Source organism: Loxodonta africana, chromosome 6 (genome assembly GCF_030014295.1).
Source record: "Loxodonta africana isolate mLoxAfr1 chromosome 6, mLoxAfr1.hap2, whole genome shotgun sequence".
In the NCBI taxonomy this organism is placed as follows: Eukaryota; Metazoa; Chordata; class Mammalia; order Proboscidea; family Elephantidae; genus Loxodonta; species Loxodonta africana.
The window spans coordinates 10372333-10391660 of record NC_087347.1 but is presented as its reverse complement, the minus strand read 5'-3'; the positions used below and the strand labels follow the sequence as shown (position 1 = coordinate 10391660).

Sequence of the window (19328 nt, the reverse complement as noted above, 5' to 3'; positions counted from 1 at the left end):
AGGCCCAAACTCAGCAGAGGTCCCTCCTAGATAGGGTCCAAGGCCGGCAGCTGCAGACAGCATCTCGGTTCCACCTCTGCCTTCTCTCAATGAATGTGCAGAAATTTAGGGTTTATATGTGAATTTCTCACCTTGGCTCCACATGGCAAGGACCAGTGTGACATCAAAGAGTAGCATTATTATGTCTTTTCTCCAGGGTTAGAGAGTAGCCGGATGATGCATATTCCCTTCAAGGGCAGAGATTAGGAAGGTTGTTTAGGTTCATGTTTTCTTGTGTCACAGCATGCTGGGTCAACGTGAACTTAAAGGTTGTTTACATTCTTTACATACTTCGCATACTTCTGTGTTTCCATGTCTAACTAAGTTCAAAACTTTTCTAAATAACTTTCTTATGACTTAGAGGTTTCTAATGAATTATAGTTAATGTTAGAGAGCCTCATAGAGGTAAACATAGTTCTATATATTATGAGTGCTTATTCATACGTATGTTGAAAACAGAGTAGTGACTTATACCATATGGGATTTGAGATCATTATAGAAACGTACAGAACAGAGGGCAAGACAGGACAGGACGGGGAAAACGTGAGGGCCCAGAGAGGACATTCACATCTACGCAGTGCTCGTGGCAGCTGGGAGTTCCTCAGCTCCGGGCAGGCCTTTCTTCTCTTTTCTCAGTTAGTCTTTGTGTTCTGCACCCTGGCTCAGAGTCTCTCCAGGTGCCATGGGAGAGCTCACGTAGCACATGTGTGCGTGGGCTGCTGAGGCCCTGCCCAGCCAGGTCTCCTGCTGAAATAACAGCACTTGGGTTTGAGGAAGCAGCTTATCAGAGTGGCTGCGGGCCTCTCCAGGCCCGCCCACAGTGGGGCCCTGCTGTGCTGCAGGACTGCAGGAGAGCACGTTCTCATTGACCCCAGCAGAAACCAGGCGGGGTTTAGGGGAGGCCCTTCTCTGAAAGACAGAGAAATAGCCATCTATTTACAAATAGATAGACATTAAACTGTTTTATCTGAATTCCATCTGAATTCTGCCTCAAGATCTGGTGAAAGCTTAGTAAAAGGAATGCCGTTTAAAAATTAAATATATTTGTACTACTTGAAGTGTTAATGTTTAGCTTCTTCATGAGTACTTTTGTTTTTTAGCATCTGACCATTGTAGTGTACATATTAAAATGTAGTCTTCTGTACAAGATATAGTATACCAAGCAGTTCTTATAACCTGGACAGCCACTGAGTGGGCCGCCAATGATTTTTAGGAGGGAGTAGCCAAAATGGTCTATGGTATACTTAAAAATATTAGCTGCCTGTAAAATTTATATTTAAAGAGGTTTAAGTAGAAGTTTACCATGCTCTGTCATAAAGTGTTTCATGTGACAAAGTAAACCTGTAAACAGAGGCAAGAACAGGTGGTTTATTTCCTGGGTGAAAGTCATTCATTTGCAAACCAGAAGTACCCACTATGTGTCAGGTGTCAGATAGCAAGACAGGAACAAGATCCAGTGCTTGTTCCTGAGAATTCCATGACCTAGTGGAAGGGAGAGACACGTAAAGAAGCGCCTGAGATCTAGTGTGGTGCATGCGAAAAAGGGTTATGAAGGATCACGGAGGACAGGGTAAGTGACTGGCCATGTAGGACTGCCTCATGTCTGTTTTGAAAGCATGGGGAGGCCTACAAAACATAGCACATACTCTGCCTGGAGGGATCTGGGTTAGCCCTGTAGAGATGGCGATGAGCTGAATCTTAAAGGACATGCAAAAGTTTGCCAGATGCAAAAAGTCCAGAAAGAGGGAACGATGTGTGCAAAAGCTGTAACCATGAGCAGATGGTGAGCGGAGGTGTACATCAAGAGGGCGGTGTGGAGGGCAGACCTGGGCATAAGGCCAAAGGGAAAGTCGAGCAGGTAACTAAAGGCCCTTGTATCCTGTGGCCTGTGAGCTAACTTCTACTGAGCATCCTCAGTGTGGTTTTACCAACAGGAAAACCAAGACTCAGAGTCAGACTAACTTGGCCAAATTGTACAGGAAGTGGTGGACCCAGGATTAGACCCCAAGTCTATCTGACTTCAAAGCCTGTGCTTTTTCCTGAATCATGCTGCCAATGAGTCTGGACTCTGTTCAATTGGTTAATGGTCTTTAGATTTTTTTTTTTTTTTTTAAGTGGTGAAGGCCTTTTTGCAAATAAACTCTTACTCAAAATCTGAATATATAAAAACAGATTAGGTTTTATTTCATTAACACAAATTTAATCTCATATTTAAATGTGTAACACTTAAGAAATCAGTTAGTGGAAGCATGACTTTTTTTTAATGAACTCTTTATTTTGGAATAATTTTAGATTTACAGAAAAGTTGCACGGGTAGTGCAGAACGGTCCATTTATCCCACACCCAGTTTCCCCCATTGTTAACAGTCTACATTACCATGGTCCATTAATTAAAACTAAGAAACCTATCTTGGTACATTGTGTTATCTAAGCTCCAGATTTTATTTGGATTGCACCAGTTTTTCCGCTAATGTCCTCTTTCAGTTCCAGGGTCCAACCCAGGCTACTACATTGCATTTAGTTGCAATGATTTTCTTTTGACAAACACTAAAAACATAAAAGTCAGGAATTCTGTTACTTTATCAAATGCTCAGCTTTTTAAGGTACTGCCTTGAACACTTAGAAGTACTAACTGTCTGTAAAAGTATTAAGCCCTGGACTGATCCCACTGCAACAAGCATGCTGGCTGACTAGCCTGCCACCAAAATACGGTGGGTATAATTATCTGATGATGCGGCCCAGAGAAGAATCCAAGCATGCACAGCCAACAAACTTGACTTAGTCCAAAGGTTAAAATTATGTGAACTCTGTAATTCAGTCTTGAGACAGTAAGGTATTGAAACTTTCTCCCATTTTGTACAATATGTATATTCAGGTAGATATGAAGATGTATTATTTTCTAACACACTTGACATACACAAGAAAATGTTAAATATTTAGGTCACATTTTGATACACCACTAAATAAGTGAACAGGGAAAAAAAATACAAAAGTAGTTGTCTTATAAAAAGCTGTTTCCAAAAGTTTTCAGATGGTCATTATATTTCACATAGGTGTAAGAAAATAACAGCATCCTTCAGAGCAGTGACAAATAATGCCATAGAATTATCTGTTATTTCTTGCTGGTGTGGATCATGAGTTCTAGAATTTACTTTTCCAAACCAAAGATCATTTGCTGTACTAAAACAGGGTGCAAGTACAGACACTTCACACAGAATAAGAAACCACTGGGGTTGGTTGTGTTTTTGCTGATAAAAAGCTTAATTACTAAATTTACTTCAAATATAACATAGGTGCCCCTCTTATCTGTTACTTCTCAATTAGTTAACACAGGGTCACCGTGTTATCCACACCTGATGCTGCAAATTGAGTAGGTCCACAGTAAAAGTGTTAAATAAATGGATGTTAATGCTGGTGTTTTTCGCTTGGGAGGTAGGTGGGTGGTAATGCCATTAATCAGATAAAAAATGGGAGAAGGAACAGATTTAAAGGTAGGAGGAAGAGAGTTTGAAGTATCTTCAAGAGATGCGAGGAGAGAGACTCATTTCATCTTTCAGATTTTAGAGAAAACAAGTAATATTCTGAGACAGCCAAAAGTCATCATTTGAAAATAAATCGAAGAGAATTTTTTTTTTTAATTAAAAAGAGTGTGCCACTGAATAAATTACTATAGGCCATAAAGATCAGTAAAGGGACGAGATAATTTAGGGTTAAAGAAACTGCAAAATGGATGACTAGTTGACCATGGTATTCTAGGAACCCCGAATTTGTGAACATTGTAGTTTCTTTGCTGTAGTGATATTTTATTAGAGTATTCTCTTAATGTTCCAACATGTAATTTGATAAATGGTGGGATGTTCAATTATGAAAGCACTGATTTGGCAACTCTTAGTTTTACTTTAATAAAATCCGGTCATGAGTTTACATTCAACCCTTGGGTTCTTAAGTATAAAGTTCAACTGGAATAGTTATATCCAAAAGTACAAATTGTTGGAGTCCAGAACTTAGTTTTAGTACACAGTGAAATGTGGTTGTTTTTCATTGCTGTAATGTATTTGTTACCTTCTGTTACCAGCTCTTCTCCTCTTTCCAACTCACCTTTCCATTTGACTATAGAGTATCATGGGAAAATATAAGATAGTATAGTCTTTGTGCAGAGTCTTCATGGAAAAGAGCAGCCTCCATTTTCAGCTTATTCTGGAAGCTCAAGCTGGTCACCAAAATTCTGCCCTCTGGGCTGCTTCTAAGCCTCTGGCCAGCTCCTTCGAGTTGGAGAAAGGTGCTCACGGGACTGTGCTCTGTTTGCAGGTGGTTCCCATGCTCCCCAGGCTGTTGTGTGAGGAGCTGTGCAGCCTCAATCCCATGACTGACAAGCTGACCTTCTCTGTAATCTGGACACTGACTCCAGAGGGCAAGGTAACAACTCACAATCATTCCATTCCATGAGTAGCTATTAAGCACTGACTGTGCCTGGCAGTGTGCGGGAATCCCATGGTGGTAGGATGAGGGAGGTATGGGGTACCCAACATAGAGAAGAACGTGTAAGAGCGTCTGCCTCTAAGAACTGTTGGTCTCACTTAGAAGACAAGACTTACCCTAAGCAGTTAGAAACCAGTTGTTTCTTATATGTTATCAGGTGAAGGAAGAAACTGTGTGTGTAACCAAGAGTAACATGAGGGAGGCTTGGTGGAAGAGATAGGGCTTAAGCGAAGGTGAATGTGGATTGGCAAGGGCTGTTTGAAGGAGGACTATTTGGGAAAAGGGTGGAGAGCATAGGTAGGTGGGGTAGAATCAAACTACAGGGACTCTCAAATGCCAGTCACAAATAATAGGTGTAAGGGTTCCTCTGAATTGTCATGAGAAAGGTGACATTTTAGAAAGAGAAATGTTGTATCATTGTACAGGAAGGCCTGGCAATTCAAAGATGAATTAGCCAAGTAATGCCTTAATCAAGGCACACGGTGATGAAACTAGGCTAAGAACAGAGAGGAGAAGAATGTCAGTGAACGTTTTTCAGCTTCCTAGATATAGGGAATAAATATGATGCATGAAAAATGACTCCAAGAAAACTTAAGCCCCTACCACAAAACAGAAACGACTCTAAACATCAAAAGCAGGGTAATGATTAAGTAAACTGTGGTACCTACTCAATGGAATGTTATATAATTACTAAAACTGTTTACAAAGACCACTTAAGAACATGGGAAATGTTTATACTGTAATATTAAATGAAAATTTTAAAAGATATTTAATTATAAAGCGGTTCCAAATAAAGGTGGAGGATTGAATACCCACATTTACTTTCATTCCCTCCCAAAACCTCACTAAAACAACAGTAAAGAGATTTTTTTAAAGGCACAAACCCACAAGGACAAAGAGAATGGGAGAGGAGACAACAGCAACAAAATTTTGGAAGCTGGGAAGCAGATGGATGAGTGGTAACTGACTTAGCAGCCCTGAGAAAGATGGATCCTGAGCCAACGAAAGAGACAGCCAAGAAACAACCCAATTTACACAGCAGAACCCTAAAAGAAATTCAGAAATGGATACCACCAGGCAACTCTGAAAGTTGGGGGAGGGGCAGGTGAAGCTGAGGCTAACAACAGTACTGGTTGAAAGCTTATTTAAGAAGATTGCCCCTCTCCTAACCCAGCGGAAGACCAGAAATTCCTTCTCTGGACTCCAAACATAGTAGATGGTAAAGTAAGATTGAGTGAATGTTTACATATTGAATATTAAGATTCCCAGCTTGCTTTTCCCAGTCAACCCCAGAATTCTGGTTGCCAGGCCTAACTATTGAGATAGGAAATGGGAAATCTTCTCTGAAGAGTCTGAGTAGTGAAGAATAAAGACTTAAATAACCTCAAAGATTTCCCAGTCAGCAGCCCAATTGTATCTCCCTCCAGTATAACTTACAGACAATAAGCTTCACCTACATAATCAGAGCTTTTTAGTATTTCACTAAATATCAGTTTTTTAGCATTTTACTTTTGTGTATGAGGAGACAACCAAGAAGATGGCCTCTAATATGAAACAGAAAGACCAGAGGAAACAGAAAAAAAGCAACTAGGATCAGACAGACTATACAGGAGAAAGAAAACTATCGTTTATATCTACAGAGAAATTTTTAAAGGGGGTGTCTTAGTTATCTAGTGCTTCTGTAACAGAAATACCACAAGTAGACGGCCTCAACAAACAGAAGGTTATTCTCTTACAGTCTAGTACACTAGAAGTCCGAATTCAGGGCATCAACTCCAGGAGAAGGCTTTCTCTCTCTGTTGGCTCTGGAGGATGGTCCTTGTCATCAATGTTCCCCTGGTCTAGAAGCTTCTTTACACAGGAACCCTGGGTCCAAAGGATGTGCTCTGCTCTGGGCACTGCTTTCTTGGTGGTATGAGTTCTCCCTATCTCTCTTTTATATCTCAAGAGAGATTGACTTAAGACAGAACATAATCTTGTAGATTGAGTCCTGCCTCATTAACATAACTCCCACTAATCCCACACTAATCCCTCTACCATTAACGTCATAGAGGTAGGATTTACAACACATAGGAAAATCACATCAAATGACAAAATGGTGGACAATCACACAATACTGGGAATCATGGACTAGCCAAGTTGACTCATATTTTGGGGGGATACAATTCAATCTATGACAGCGGGTAGGGAGAGAGGGGGAAAAGAATATGTATGTCACAAGGTCTAGATGCTTTAAAAAAGAAACTGAAAGAACAAAAAAGAGCTCTTGGAAAATTAAAAACATGATAGAAGGAATGAAGAAAACTCAAGATTCTGATTAGAAGATAAAGTTGAAGAATTGTCCCCAAAAGAGATAGAAAAGATAAGAAAATTAAAAGACCAGTCCAGGCTATCCGATGACTGTTCAATGGGCATTCCAGAAATAGAGAACAAAGAAGGCAGAGAGGAAGACATGATCAACAAAATAATTCAAGAAAACATCCCATTACTGGAGGATATGACTTTCCAGAAAGAGGATATGAGTTTTCCAGAAAGAATCCACTATGCAGCACAGTGGTGGAGACACATCAGTGTAAAATTACAGAACACTGGGGACAAAGAGAAGATTCCATAGGCTTCTAAAAAGCCAATAGATCAAAATTGAAAATAAATTCAGACTCTCTGCTACAACCCTGGAAGCTAGATGATAGCAAAGCAAAGTTTTCTAATTTCTAAAAGACTGATTCCATGCTAAAACTCTATACCCAGCTAAGCTGTTAGTCAAATGTGATAGAAGAAGACATCTTCTGTCATGCAAGGTCTCAAAAAATTTACCTCTCATACACCCTTTCTCAGGAAGCTACCAGAGGGTGTGCTTCACCAAAATGAGGGAGTAAATCAAGAAAGAGGAAGATATGGAATCCAGAAAACAAATGAACCAGTGCAAGAGACAAGTGGAAGAAGTCATCTAGGACACTTTTCCTGTAAAAGGCCAGATAGTAAATATTTCCAGCTTTATAAGCCATAACGGTTTCTGTTGCAACTTGTCAACTCTGCCATCGTGTGCAAAAGCAGTCATAGACAATATATAAATGTATCAAAACAAGTCACACACATTACATTTGGTTTTTACCGCTCTTAAGTATCTGATAAAAGGTTCTTAAGAGCAAAGAAGCAAACATCTGAAATACAAAAAAGGAGATTTTAGAGACAGTATGCAAGCAATCATATTTTGGTGGGGGTAGGAGCAGGCATGAAGGGAAAAAATGAATGGTAAGAGACCAGAAGGAAATAAAACAAAATGCCAATAGTGGTTGTAGTTGGGTAGTGAGACTGTGAGTAATTTTTCCTACTTTTTTATGTTTTCTAATGTTCTATGAAAACATGTATTACTTTTATATTTTTATAAATGCTTGTTTTTTGTAAAAGTTTAACTAAATAGAAAATAAGTGCCCATAGAAGAAAACTGAGTCAACAGAAAAGAACTTTGCATCTGAATTATTCCTGCCAGGGTGAGACCCAAGAAATAAAAAGCTGCCTGATCTAATGAGCTGCTTTTATGAGGGTCATAAAAGAAGCTCTAGAAAGAGGCAAACTCTGAAAACTCAATTGGCCTTTAGGGTTTCTGTTGGAACAGTGTATGATGACCAACCCTTCTGGCATGAGGGGCTGGAGAGCAGGTGTGAAGTAGGCACAGCGTCCAGGAGGGAATGAATGCTGGGCCTCTAGTACAAACCAAGCCAAATAGGAAGTTCAAGGTTTTGGATGGGGGACAGAGTCGGTCAAGACCCACTAACTACACTTCTTGTACTGTGCCTATCTAAGTACCCAAGTACCAGTTCTCTACCCAGACTAAGACCAGCTGGGAGGTAGACCTGGTTAGTTAGTCCTGGGATGTGATGACATCTTACCCATACTCAGGATGCATGAGATAAGAGGTCGGATTCCAGAATTTCTGCTTGTTCAAGACACTAGCAGGAAAAGCCTGAGTTAAGTGTGGGAGGTGGGGTGGGTTGGGATAAAATTTGGAATCAGATGGAAGGATCAGGGAGCCAGCCAGGGGAGGAGAGGGAAGGTCAGTAAGAACGTAAATGAATTAACCGGAAGGATCTGAAGTCTACGTGACCAAAGCCTCAGCCATTTGCTCAGGCCCTACTTCATATTTGCTTCGCACAGCAGTCAGAGAAAACCTTCTGGATCATAAACTAAGTCTTGCCTCTCCACTATGAAAACTCTCCAGTCTCATTCAGAAGAAAATCTAAAAGGTCTTTAGAATGGAGATTTTTTTCTGTTCTTTTTTCCTATCTTCTCAGCTGGAAATGCATGAGTCTTCTTGGGACTAGACTGCCTTCTCATCTCCTGGAGCATCTTTTCTCACATGTGAGAAGCTAGCTTTCATTGTATAACTGAGCTGTCTGCCTGCTCTCTGCCCCCTTTCTGCTGTGGTTCAGCCTCCTCCCCCAGCTTCCCTAAAAGCCGCCTGATCTAAGGAGCTTTTAGAATGACGTAGATTGAGTTCAAATTTTCCTACCTACCATCATCTACCATCCTTCAAGTTTCTGCCCATATCTCGTAACTCTATGGAAACCTTTCCCATCCCTGCCTAGCTAACACAGCCCATTTTGAGAACTGGACAGGGGAAGAGAAATGTTATATGTGCGAGTCCAGGCTGGCTTTCTTCTGCTGGGCCTTCAGCGCCATGTAGGAATCCTCTTATTTATTGCTAATACAGCTTTTTCAAACTTTACCCTTGGGCTTTGTTGTGGGTTGAATTGTGTTCCCCAAAAATATGTGTTGTCAGACTTAGCCTCTATGCCTGTGTTTATAATCCCATTTGGGAATGGGCTACCTTTGTTATGTTAATGAGGCAGGATTAGTGTAGGATGTATCTTGAGTCAGTCTCTTTCGAAATAAAAGAGATTGAATGAGCAAGCTAGCAAACAGAGATGGAGGAAGACTGATGCCAAGCCACATGAAGATCACACAGGAGCAGAAGCTCAGAAGACACAAGGACCTTCCTCCAGAGCTGACAGAGAGAGAAAGCCTTCCCCTAGAGCTGGCACCCTGAATTAAACTGTAAGAAAATAAATTTCGGTTTGTTAAAGCCACCCACGTGTAGTCTTTCTGTTATGGCAACACTAGATAACTAAGATAGGCTTTGACCTTCAACTTTTTCTTTCACTCCTCTTTCCTTCAAGACCCAGCATTTCCCCAGATGACTTTCACCTGTCCTTCTTGGAAACCAGAGGGGCCAGTCAGCTTGATCTACGTCAATATTCCTCCTACCCTTTCCCATCCTTTCTCCTCCATGGGGTAAAACATGCTCCTGTTCGAGAGATCTTTTAATGGCCTGCGTATCCACCAAGCCACTCAGACATCTCTAGCCTGCTCTACGTCTACCTTCAGGGTGTCTGTAATCCATCCTCTTTCCCTGCCCCAGTTCAAGTTCTCCCCATCTTCCCCTGGGACTGTTGGGGTTGACTGTGCATGGCCTCTGCTTTCTATTGCCCCAGTGGTGTCAGATGTCTTTCTAAAAGCTGGTCTGGACCTGTCACTCTGTTACTCAATGTCCTTGGGCAACATCTCATGATTATCCACAAAAGTGTGTTCTCCAAAGTGTGACACGCAAAGAGTTCTACCAACTCAGCACCCAATATGTGACCATCCGCTGCCCTCTTAGCACCCCACATCCTCTTGCCACTGAAGTATATGTTTGGCCTAATATGAAGTTATCACTCTCCTGAGGTTTTGCGTAAGCTTCTCCCTCTTCCCCTCATTTCTACCGGCAAGACTTCTATTCATCTGTCAAGATCCAGCTAAAATGCCACTCATTTAGTAACTATTCATTGGGTGTTTGCTATATTCAGATACTATACCAGCTGTGAAGATATAGGAATTCAATATGCACCAGAATAGAAAAATAGTTCTCTCCTGATAGTGGATTCATAGGAGATTTTTCTTCTTCCTCTCCCTGCCTGTATTTTTTTAAGTTTTCCATAATGATTGTATAATACCATTGTAATACGAAGCAGGTAAAAATTAATTTGAGATATTGGAGTATATTTGTAGGCTGAGTGGGGAGGTGAAAAGAAAATGAGATGTTGAAGATGAGGAAAGAAGGGCCACATTTTTGGAGCCAGGTCATGGTAGTGGTGGGAGGGCTCTAGACCCCAAGCCCAGGTGGGGGATTAGCTCCCAAAAGGAGGAGGACCACCAACTCTCCCAAGGTGGGAGAAGGGAGAGAAGATGGGAGTCCTTGCTGAAGTCCAGGGAGGGAGCAGGGTGGCCTACCTGAATAGGTGCTCAGACATGAGTGTCCTCTACTGATTGTTCCAGTCAGAATCTGTTTTTCCTGTCTCCCTACCCCTCAGCACCTGTCATTTTCAGCCACGTGGGCACAGGTCAGTTGTCCTACTGGATTTTAAAGTCTTGATAAGCAAGGCCTGTTCCTAATTTTTTTATCCTCCCTCTTCCGCCCACAACACAGCTCCATGTACCCGGAAAATGCTCAAAAATGATTTCATGAAGTAAGCTGGATATATGTTTTCACTATTCTTTGCTTATTTAGTCTGCCTAAGGGTCACTGGTTTTAATTAGAGTGTTGTTCCCTTTGGTAAGGCACTTTCATCTACAGCAGCCTTTCAGCTCCTGTAAGCCACTAGACCTGGAGTTAGAGGCGGGCCTTACAGGGGCTCAGGGCAGGAAAGGTGCCCTGCCTGCCCCCACAGCGTACCACTCCCTCCCCAACAGCCCTTTTACAGAGCTTCCCCCCCGCCACCCCCACTTCTGCTGGCATCTCAGGCACCTGCCCGCTGCGGGAATCCTGTGAGACTTGGAAAGCAAACTGGTGAGCTCTTCCTGGGCCGTTCTGCTGTCTGAATGGAATTCACGGAGTCAAGGCTCTTAAATAGGATTGTGTCGCTCGGGGCTTCCGCTAATGCTAAAGAAACATGGCGTTTGGGTTTTGTGTTTCCTCCTTGGACACTGTAGTGAAAATCTTGCCCAAACAGCCCCCAGTGAGAAACAATAGCTTCAAAGGCTGATCCTTAGAGTAGTGGAAAACTTCCCAGAATCCCCATCTGTAGTCGTTACCAGAGGCGGAGCCAAATTGTTTTATTTCAGTGCTGGGAGGAGAGCAGCCTCTGGAAGACCTCTGCTGTGCCCTTGTGGCCTTTGGGTCCCAGTTTCCTAATGAAGGCACCAGACCATTAGCTGGCTGACCCAAGGTCACTTCAAGGTAACAGCAGAACTAAATCGTGAGCATAGATTTTGCTGTGAATCTTTGGGATTAAAAATAAGAATTCAAAGTAACATTGTTTCTAAGAAATAAACAAAACAAAAAGATACTTATCATTTATAAGTCTGTCATGCAAGGAGCTAAAAATTATTTTTAATTGGCTTTTATCCTGCCTTTCGATGTTATCACTAGTGGATTTGATTTAAATCTAAGGAAGGATTTAAGCCTTGAAACAACATGACAGGTGGCTGTGCTGAGTACCTTTAAAAAGGGTGGGCCTATATATTGTGAGATGCTTTAGACGGGCCTTCTTGGAGGGCGGTGCCTGACTTCACCTCACTGGCCTTAGGAGTCTGTCAGTTGGGGTTTTATGGGCCTGAGCCCTGGTGGTATAGTGGTTAAGAGCTTGGCTGCTAACCAAAAGGCCGGCAGTTCAAATCCACCAGCCGCTCCTTGGAAACCCCATGGGGCATCTCTCCTCTGTCCTGTAGGGTCACTGTGAGTCAGAATTGACTGAATGGCAGTGCATTTGGTTTGGGTTTGGGCCTACTGACTCCAGTCCTCAGAGGCTTCCTCCCATGCTTTCCTTACACCCTTTCCTTTCTTCCTCCCCTCCGCCTACCTCCAAATTCTTCCCACACCCCTTAGGCCCCACAGCTTGTCCACCAAGACAGACAGTCCACAAGACAGACAGTCACCAAGGTGAGTGGAAGCCTTTAAGACTTGCCCAGCCTCACCCTACCTCATGCACTGTCCTGTGGTGGCCCTTTTCAAGGAAGGACTGCTGGGGAGTGGAATCCTTGTTTCCCAACCACATCCAGGGCCCTCAGGCTCCTTCCACATTTCCTAGGTTTGGTGTACAAGGCAAACGCTTCAGGAAGTTTCCTTGCTTCCTTCCTCTTAGGTTTAGAAGTTTAGACAGCTGTCTCGAGGTCAAGAGGGGAAGGTGCCAGGTTACAGCTTGGATGGCAGCGCCTAGGCTCAGTGCAGGTGACCTGGCTCAGAGGTCCCATAGCTCAGTCTACTCAGCTGGGCTCTTTTCTATGCAAATTAATCTCTAAGAAAATTCTCTAACACAGAAATAAACCGACTTAGAAACTAAAGCAGGCCAGCAAACACGCAGACTTCTGCCGCCCTGCTTCTCCTCAGTGCCCTGGCAGGGATCGCTTCCCTGGGGAGACCCAGGCAGCTCAGAGTCTATCCACGTGGCCTTGCCCTCCCCAAACAGAAAAACCAGTTGCTGCAAAATCGGTCCCGACTCATGGTGACCCCACGTGTGTCAAAGTAGAACTGTACTCCAGAGGGTTTCTCATGGCTGACCTGGGGCGGGGGGTAAGTCACAAGGGCTTTCTTCTGAGGTGCCTCCGGGTCGACTCCAGCCCCCAACCTTTTGGTGAGCAGCAGAGTGGAATGTGTTAGCCGTTTGTACCACCCAGGGACTCCCCCCAAACAGAGGAGAGGGCCAATTCTAAGGTCGGAAACGTCTGGGTGTAAATGTGCTTTCCTCCCGTTATTTACTCCTTAATCTCACCGTGATTTTCTCTGTTGTTTTTAAAGAAGCCTGCATCTCACTCAACCTCATTGGGCTGAAAAAAAAAAAAAAAAAAATTTTTTTTTTTCTCCATTGGGCTAGCGTCCAGAAATTCCTGGGTACCTTCAGCGCCCCGGTTGCACCCCCAGCCACCCAGCGCCTCTGCCCTCTGCAGTTCCTGGGGCCTTCCTGGGAGCTCCGTTGTCACTGGCCCTTTCCTAACGAGTTGGCCTCTACTGCAGAGATGCCGTCATCTGCCCTTAGCTTTCTGCAAGCCCCTCCTCTTTCTGCCCAGTTCCTTCTCAGGCACTTCTTCTTGCCACAGTTTGATTTCTGTCCCTACTATGCCAACCCCCCAAAGAAGATTGCCTTCCATTCATAGCTGTGAGAAGTAGCCAGATCTCCCCACAACTGCCCCAGGCAACCTGGTTTTGTTCCAATCAGGAAAACGTTCCTTTCTTCCCGATGAGTGTTTTGGACTAAATATTTTACATACGGAAACCCGAGCTGCAGCTGAAGTGACTTGGCATCTCATTACTGAAGAGTACAAATTAGCCCCATTAGCAGTTTTTTGAACCAGAGATTTCTTAATGAGGCACAGACATTTTTTAGAACGCACATTTTCAAATACACTTGAGCAGAACTGAGCAGTTTTCCAAGGCTTGTGGTTTCCTCCCAACTTTGCATCTGTAAATAGAGAAAGTTGGTATGGATTTGAGGTATACTTGGTTTCCTTTACTTCATCATCTACCTGGGCCTGTTGTGTGACCTTCAGCTGAAACGTGGTACAAATAATACCAGTTTTTGAGTCTCCGTCTTTAGACGTGGAACTAGTCCAGGCTGCCACTTACGAGTTCGTGTGACTTTTGACGGCCTGTTTTCTCAACCGTAAAATGGGCTTAGTAATGCACCCCTCGCAGATTTGTTAATGGAAATTTCGAAAAGGAAGTTAAGTGTTGTACATAGGGTTGCTATGAGTTGGAACCAACCCGACGGCACCTAACAACAGCAGCAGCAGGTGTGGAAATATTCTGTGAACTGGAAAGGATCCCATGGCAGTAAGCTGCCATTACTATTTACAGAGTCTTATTTGGTACCAGAAAGTAAGTCTTGAGGTATGATGCCTTAGTTTACATTATTTGCTCCTCTTAACCAGGAGTTTTTCCAGCAATATGCCTTCAGTCGGTGCTGGCAGTGTCTTCACCCCAACATTGTCAACAATGGTCTCCTAGAGTGTGTGGCCACAGACTGGGAGAGGCCTTGCCTGTGGTGGGGCAGAGGAGGGAGAAAGGACGTGGTCTTCCTGAAGGCTTTGTTATGCATCTCCTCATGGCTCTTAGTTTTTCCATGAAAAAACCTCTGTCCTTTTGTCTTCTGCCACTGGCCCTGGTTATGGACTGGGCATTGATGTGGATACAGTTTCCAAAATGGCCATTGATGAAGTGTTCATCCAGAGGGACCTTCCTTTCATACCCTGAGGCTGGCTGCTCCCGGGACCCCCTCCATTTGGATCTGCAATTTCCTGCTGCTGTTCTCTGTGTAAGGCTGCGGTAGGCATCCTGTCTTCTCTGCTGGCCTTCTCTAGAAGATGGTTTCCAGCCCAGTTTTCCTACCTCAGAAATTTTGTAGTCCATTTTTCAGGTAGAATTCCCAGAACCTCCTGTGAGAGCAGGAGAGGCTCTGCTGCTGAGGCCCCTATGGCTGGGCCGGGAAGTTCTCCACAGCCCCTGAAAGCTTCTACCTCAGCCCTCGTGTTTAAAAAGAAGGGTGGGACAGATTTCCTGGAATGCAGGCATTAAGGGAAGGGGGCTCAGGTAAGGTGAAAGAGCCACAGGAAACTTATCATCAGCTCTGGAACCTCAAATCTGGCGGTGCTGTGAAGAAGAGACAGCTACCATTGACTGAGAGGAAACAAATTAAAGGAGCACAAGTGCCTACTAGGGAGAAAGTGGCTCAAACTGGCTACGACGGTGTGGCCAGTGTGTCAGAGACAGCACAGCTAACATGTCTGATGTGGCGCGGGCAGCTCGTCTGACGTGGCGCGGGCAGCATGTGCTGGTAGGCAGCTTTGGTGGATAAGGGGTGGGAGTCTTCTCATCCTGAAGGTAGAGGCAATAAGAGTTAAGAACTCCTCTGGGTTAAAAATGGCCCCTGGTCAGGGCCCAGCGCTTCAAGCAGAGGGTTCTGAGGAAACAACGAAGATCTGTTTAGAGCCAGGGTACGTGGGCTTGTCTAGGAAACACGTGGAACTTACTGCAAAATGTGTGTGTGTAAATGTTGCAGGAGAGAGGGCACAGAACTTTCATTAGATTTTTAAAGAGGTTCTTGACCCACTGGTTTATGAGATAGCAAACGCGCGTCATGTGGTCCGAGCTTTCCTGCCCTGTGCATAGGGTTACCCTGATAAGAGCACCCTCCTCAAGGAAAGTAAGCCCCAGAAGCCAGGCCTCCTGTGACCTGGATGCCCGAGGAGAGCTGCTAGCCTACTTGCAAAGAGTGTGAAAGAGAGGAAACAGAAATGAACACTTCCCTAAGCACTAAAGACCGACTGTCAGACAGAATGTGGACACACAGAAGGAGGACCGCCTGGGTTTGGAATGAAATGGAGAAAAGGAAACAAGCTAAATCTCCAGGGGAAACTTTGTGACCACAAGAATGACTAGGTCACGGCCCTGTCATTCTAGAGGAGGTTGGAGAGACTCCGTTAGTGGGGAGTTTTCAGGAAATGTGGGTGGGAGAGAAGGACCAGTGTGGGCTGACCCTGAGAGGTGCTCTCCCAGAGACCTGTGCACGGTGCTTCCCTACCCAGGACTCTTGTACGAGACATGGCTCTCACGTTTTGCTTGCATTCAGCTCACACGCAGATGCTTCCTGAGAGCCAAACTCAGGGTCCGCTTGCCACAGCCCAAGAGTCGTGAGCACGTTATTTGAATCACTTGTGTTTTTGAATAGTCATGGTTCTTGGAATAATCTGGAAAGTATAGTTTCAGGATTTTTTTTTTTTAGAAAAGTTAAAGTCTGACATTATTACAGACCCAGGACAAGTCTTTGTAGCAAGGCTGTTTGCAGTGAATAAGTACAATGTGAGTAGTTGCAGCCATCCTCTTCCTATGCCTCACTGCTGCCATTGGAAGAGGATTAATTCTGCCTTTGGATGGAGATGACCAGAGGGGCCTCCAGGGTAGAAGCTGTGTGACATGGGAGCCTGGCAGGGTGGCTAGCTCCTCTGGTCTGGGTGCTGTCCTCTCTCCTGGGGAGCACGAGGACCCTCCAGAGGGTCTCTTTGGGGAAGCATCGGTTTGGAGGCTGGTGAAATGGAACGAAGGGGCGCATTCCCAAGCTCAGACTGGGTGATACTACACGCATCTCCTGAGCCCTCCGCCACTCGGCATCTCTGGCTTTTCCTTGTCAACAACTCATGTCCCACGGCATTTACCTCAGAGCTTTTCCACTTCCGTCATCTCCTAGCCCCACCCAGCCTCCTTGCCCTTGGCCTTATACTTGAGGTCATCTGATAGGTGTGAGCTTAGCTTCCCCTTTCCCTCAGCTCCCCTCAGCATCAAGGGTGGCACCTGCCATCCATCACTGGCCCTTCCTTCCTGCCTCCTTCCCACTCCCCTCCCTTCCCACTCCCCTCCTTTCTGGTTGTGCGCCTCCACCTGGCCCTTTGTTGTCTTGCATCTTCACTTTGCCTTCTGCACTGGCTTCCCCCTCACTCCGCAGACACAACCCAGTCTTCCATCCTGCTTACTGAACAACTCCCCTGCCCTGCCATCCTTCTGGACGGGAACCCAGAGCATCCACACTTGGGCACATCATGAATGCCAGAAAATATTGCTGTTTGAGTGGCCTGTGGGGTGTGCCCAAGGCAGATGGAAGCTTTGCTGAGGGCAAGGGACCGGTACCATAGCAACTCTGTGATCCATCACCGCACATAGTCTGGGGAAACCCACCTTAAATCTTCCCAATTTTCACCACAAAAATAACCTTCCTAAAACTCACCAGTAACCAGATGCTAAGTGCAAGGACCTTTCTTCGTTTTCATCCTTCTTGACATCCAAGTAGCGTTTGATCCGCTCTCATGGTCAAATAGCTCGGACTCTGGGACTGGAGTGCTTGAGTTCAATTTCTGGCTTGTATGTCACCGCCTAGCTGTGTAACCTTGGGTAGTTAATCTCTCAGTGCCTTGGTTTCCTTATTGGAAAAATGAAATCATAAAATCCCCACCTCCCAGGGTTGTTGTGAGAATTGTCATTGATACATGGAAAGTTGTGTGGACATCCTGTCTCAGAGGAAGTACCATTGTTGCTTGTAAGCTCCTTGAAGTTCTTCTCTCCTGCTTTTCCTGACACTGGGTGCTCCTGGCTTTTCTCCCACCTCTCTGAGCTCTCTTGTTTTTGTTTGTTTCCATTCTCTGGCTTCTCTTTTTTCTCCCTAAAATGAAGGTGCTGTGAAAGAATGCAGTCCCGCAGTCTTAGGTGCCCGTTCTTCCTTGGACTCCTCTAGTTGACAGTGCCCCGGGCCTGCATCCCCGATGGCCTGCTCCTGTCCCATCCTGGACCTCTTCCCAGCACCTCACATGCAGGATTTCCAAAAAATATTTCAGCGTTTATTTTTGTTTTAAAAGTAATAAATGCTCATGATAGAAAATACAGAAAAACAAAAAGGTTAAAATACAAACCAGTAGTAATCCCACCATTCAGAGAGTTACCATATCTCCTTAGACACCAGTGGTTCTCAACCAGGGCTGAGTTCCCCACCACCCCCCGCCCCTAGAGGACATTTGGCAGTGTCCAGAGACATTTTTTGGTGCCCTCATCTGTGGAGAGGAAGGCTCCGACATCTGGTGGGTAGAGTCCTGGGATGCTGCTAAACATCCTACAGTGCACTGGACAAGCCCACAACAGAGTTATTCAGCCCAAAATGGCCAATAATGCTGAGGTTGAGAAACCCTGTTCTGGGCCTTTGCCTCTGCATGTATGCCCCAAATAGAACAAGCTGGAGTTGGTTTTCTCTTTGTGCCCCATCCTGCTTCTCCACCTATGTAGTCTGTTTCTACCACCTCTTCCCTCTCCGCTACCCCACATCAGATCCATCACGAAGCCCACAGCTTCCCCGTCTGCCACGGCTTTGGCACCTGCCTCTTCTTCTCACCCAAGTTTTGACACAGATGACCATCTACCCAAACTGATGAGAAGTACCCCACAGGCTACACATCAGGTCCCCTACTGGCCTTGCTTGTTCCCTGGGTACTCAGCGACCTTCCAGGGTCCTCCACTGCCCCTCAAATTAAGGCCATGTCACTCTCCAGAAGCCTTCCAATCCTGCCCCATCAGCTTTCCAGCCCAGGATCCCTCTAGCCATGACCTCTGCCTTGGCTCACAATGTCCTCTTCCTAAAATGCTTTGTCCCCAGTCTCCCTGGTGCAAGCCATCCACATTCTTCAAGTCCCAGCCCTAATGCCACGTCTTACTTTCCTCACTTCCTCCTCTACCCTTGGGTTCTCCTCTCCATGGACCCAGCTCACCCTCTCCTCCCCCACCCCACCCCCATGTGGAAGGCCTTGTGAGCACAGGAGTCTCAGCCCACCGAGGGCAGCAGCTTCCTTTGGATTCATCTGTGTACCTAGCCAAAACCTGACACCTTTCCAAGCCCAAAGTCAGTGCTCAGTAAATCTTGTTGTTGTTGAGAATATATACCGCAAAACATACACCAGTTCAGCAGTTTCTACACGTACAATTTAGTGACGTGGGTTACATTCTTCAATTTGAGCAACCATTCTCACCCTCCTTTTCTGAGTTGTTCCTTCCTCATTAACATAAACTCACTTTCCGCTAAGGTTCCCAGCTAATCTTTCAGGTTGCTGCGGTCACTATGATTCCATATAGATAGCTCCTAAAAGAGCATAATGTTCAAGACAGACATTTTTTACTAGTTAAGCTAAACTATTGTTTGCTTTCAAGAAGATATAAGGCGATTTTTTTGTGTGTGCTGTAAGTGAAGATTTACAAATCAAGTCAGTCTCTCATAGAAAAATTTATACACACCTTGCTATATACTCCTA

At 44.7% G+C, this 19328-nt stretch overlaps 1 protein-coding gene across 3 annotated transcripts in view; it reads left to right on the top strand.

Annotated features, from left to right (window-relative positions):
- The window catches only part of DIS3L2 (DIS3 like 3'-5' exoribonuclease 2), a 386862-nt gene that overhangs the window by 290496 nt on the left and 77038 nt on the right, over positions 1–19328 (top strand). For all 3 annotated transcript variants that reach the window (XM_064286551.1, XM_064286549.1, XM_064286550.1), the window contains exon 12: positions 4347–4454. In XM_064286551.1, coding sequence (XP_064142621.1) covers positions 4347–4454 — 108 coding nt within the window. The remainder of the gene's footprint in view (positions 1–4346; positions 4455–19328) is intronic.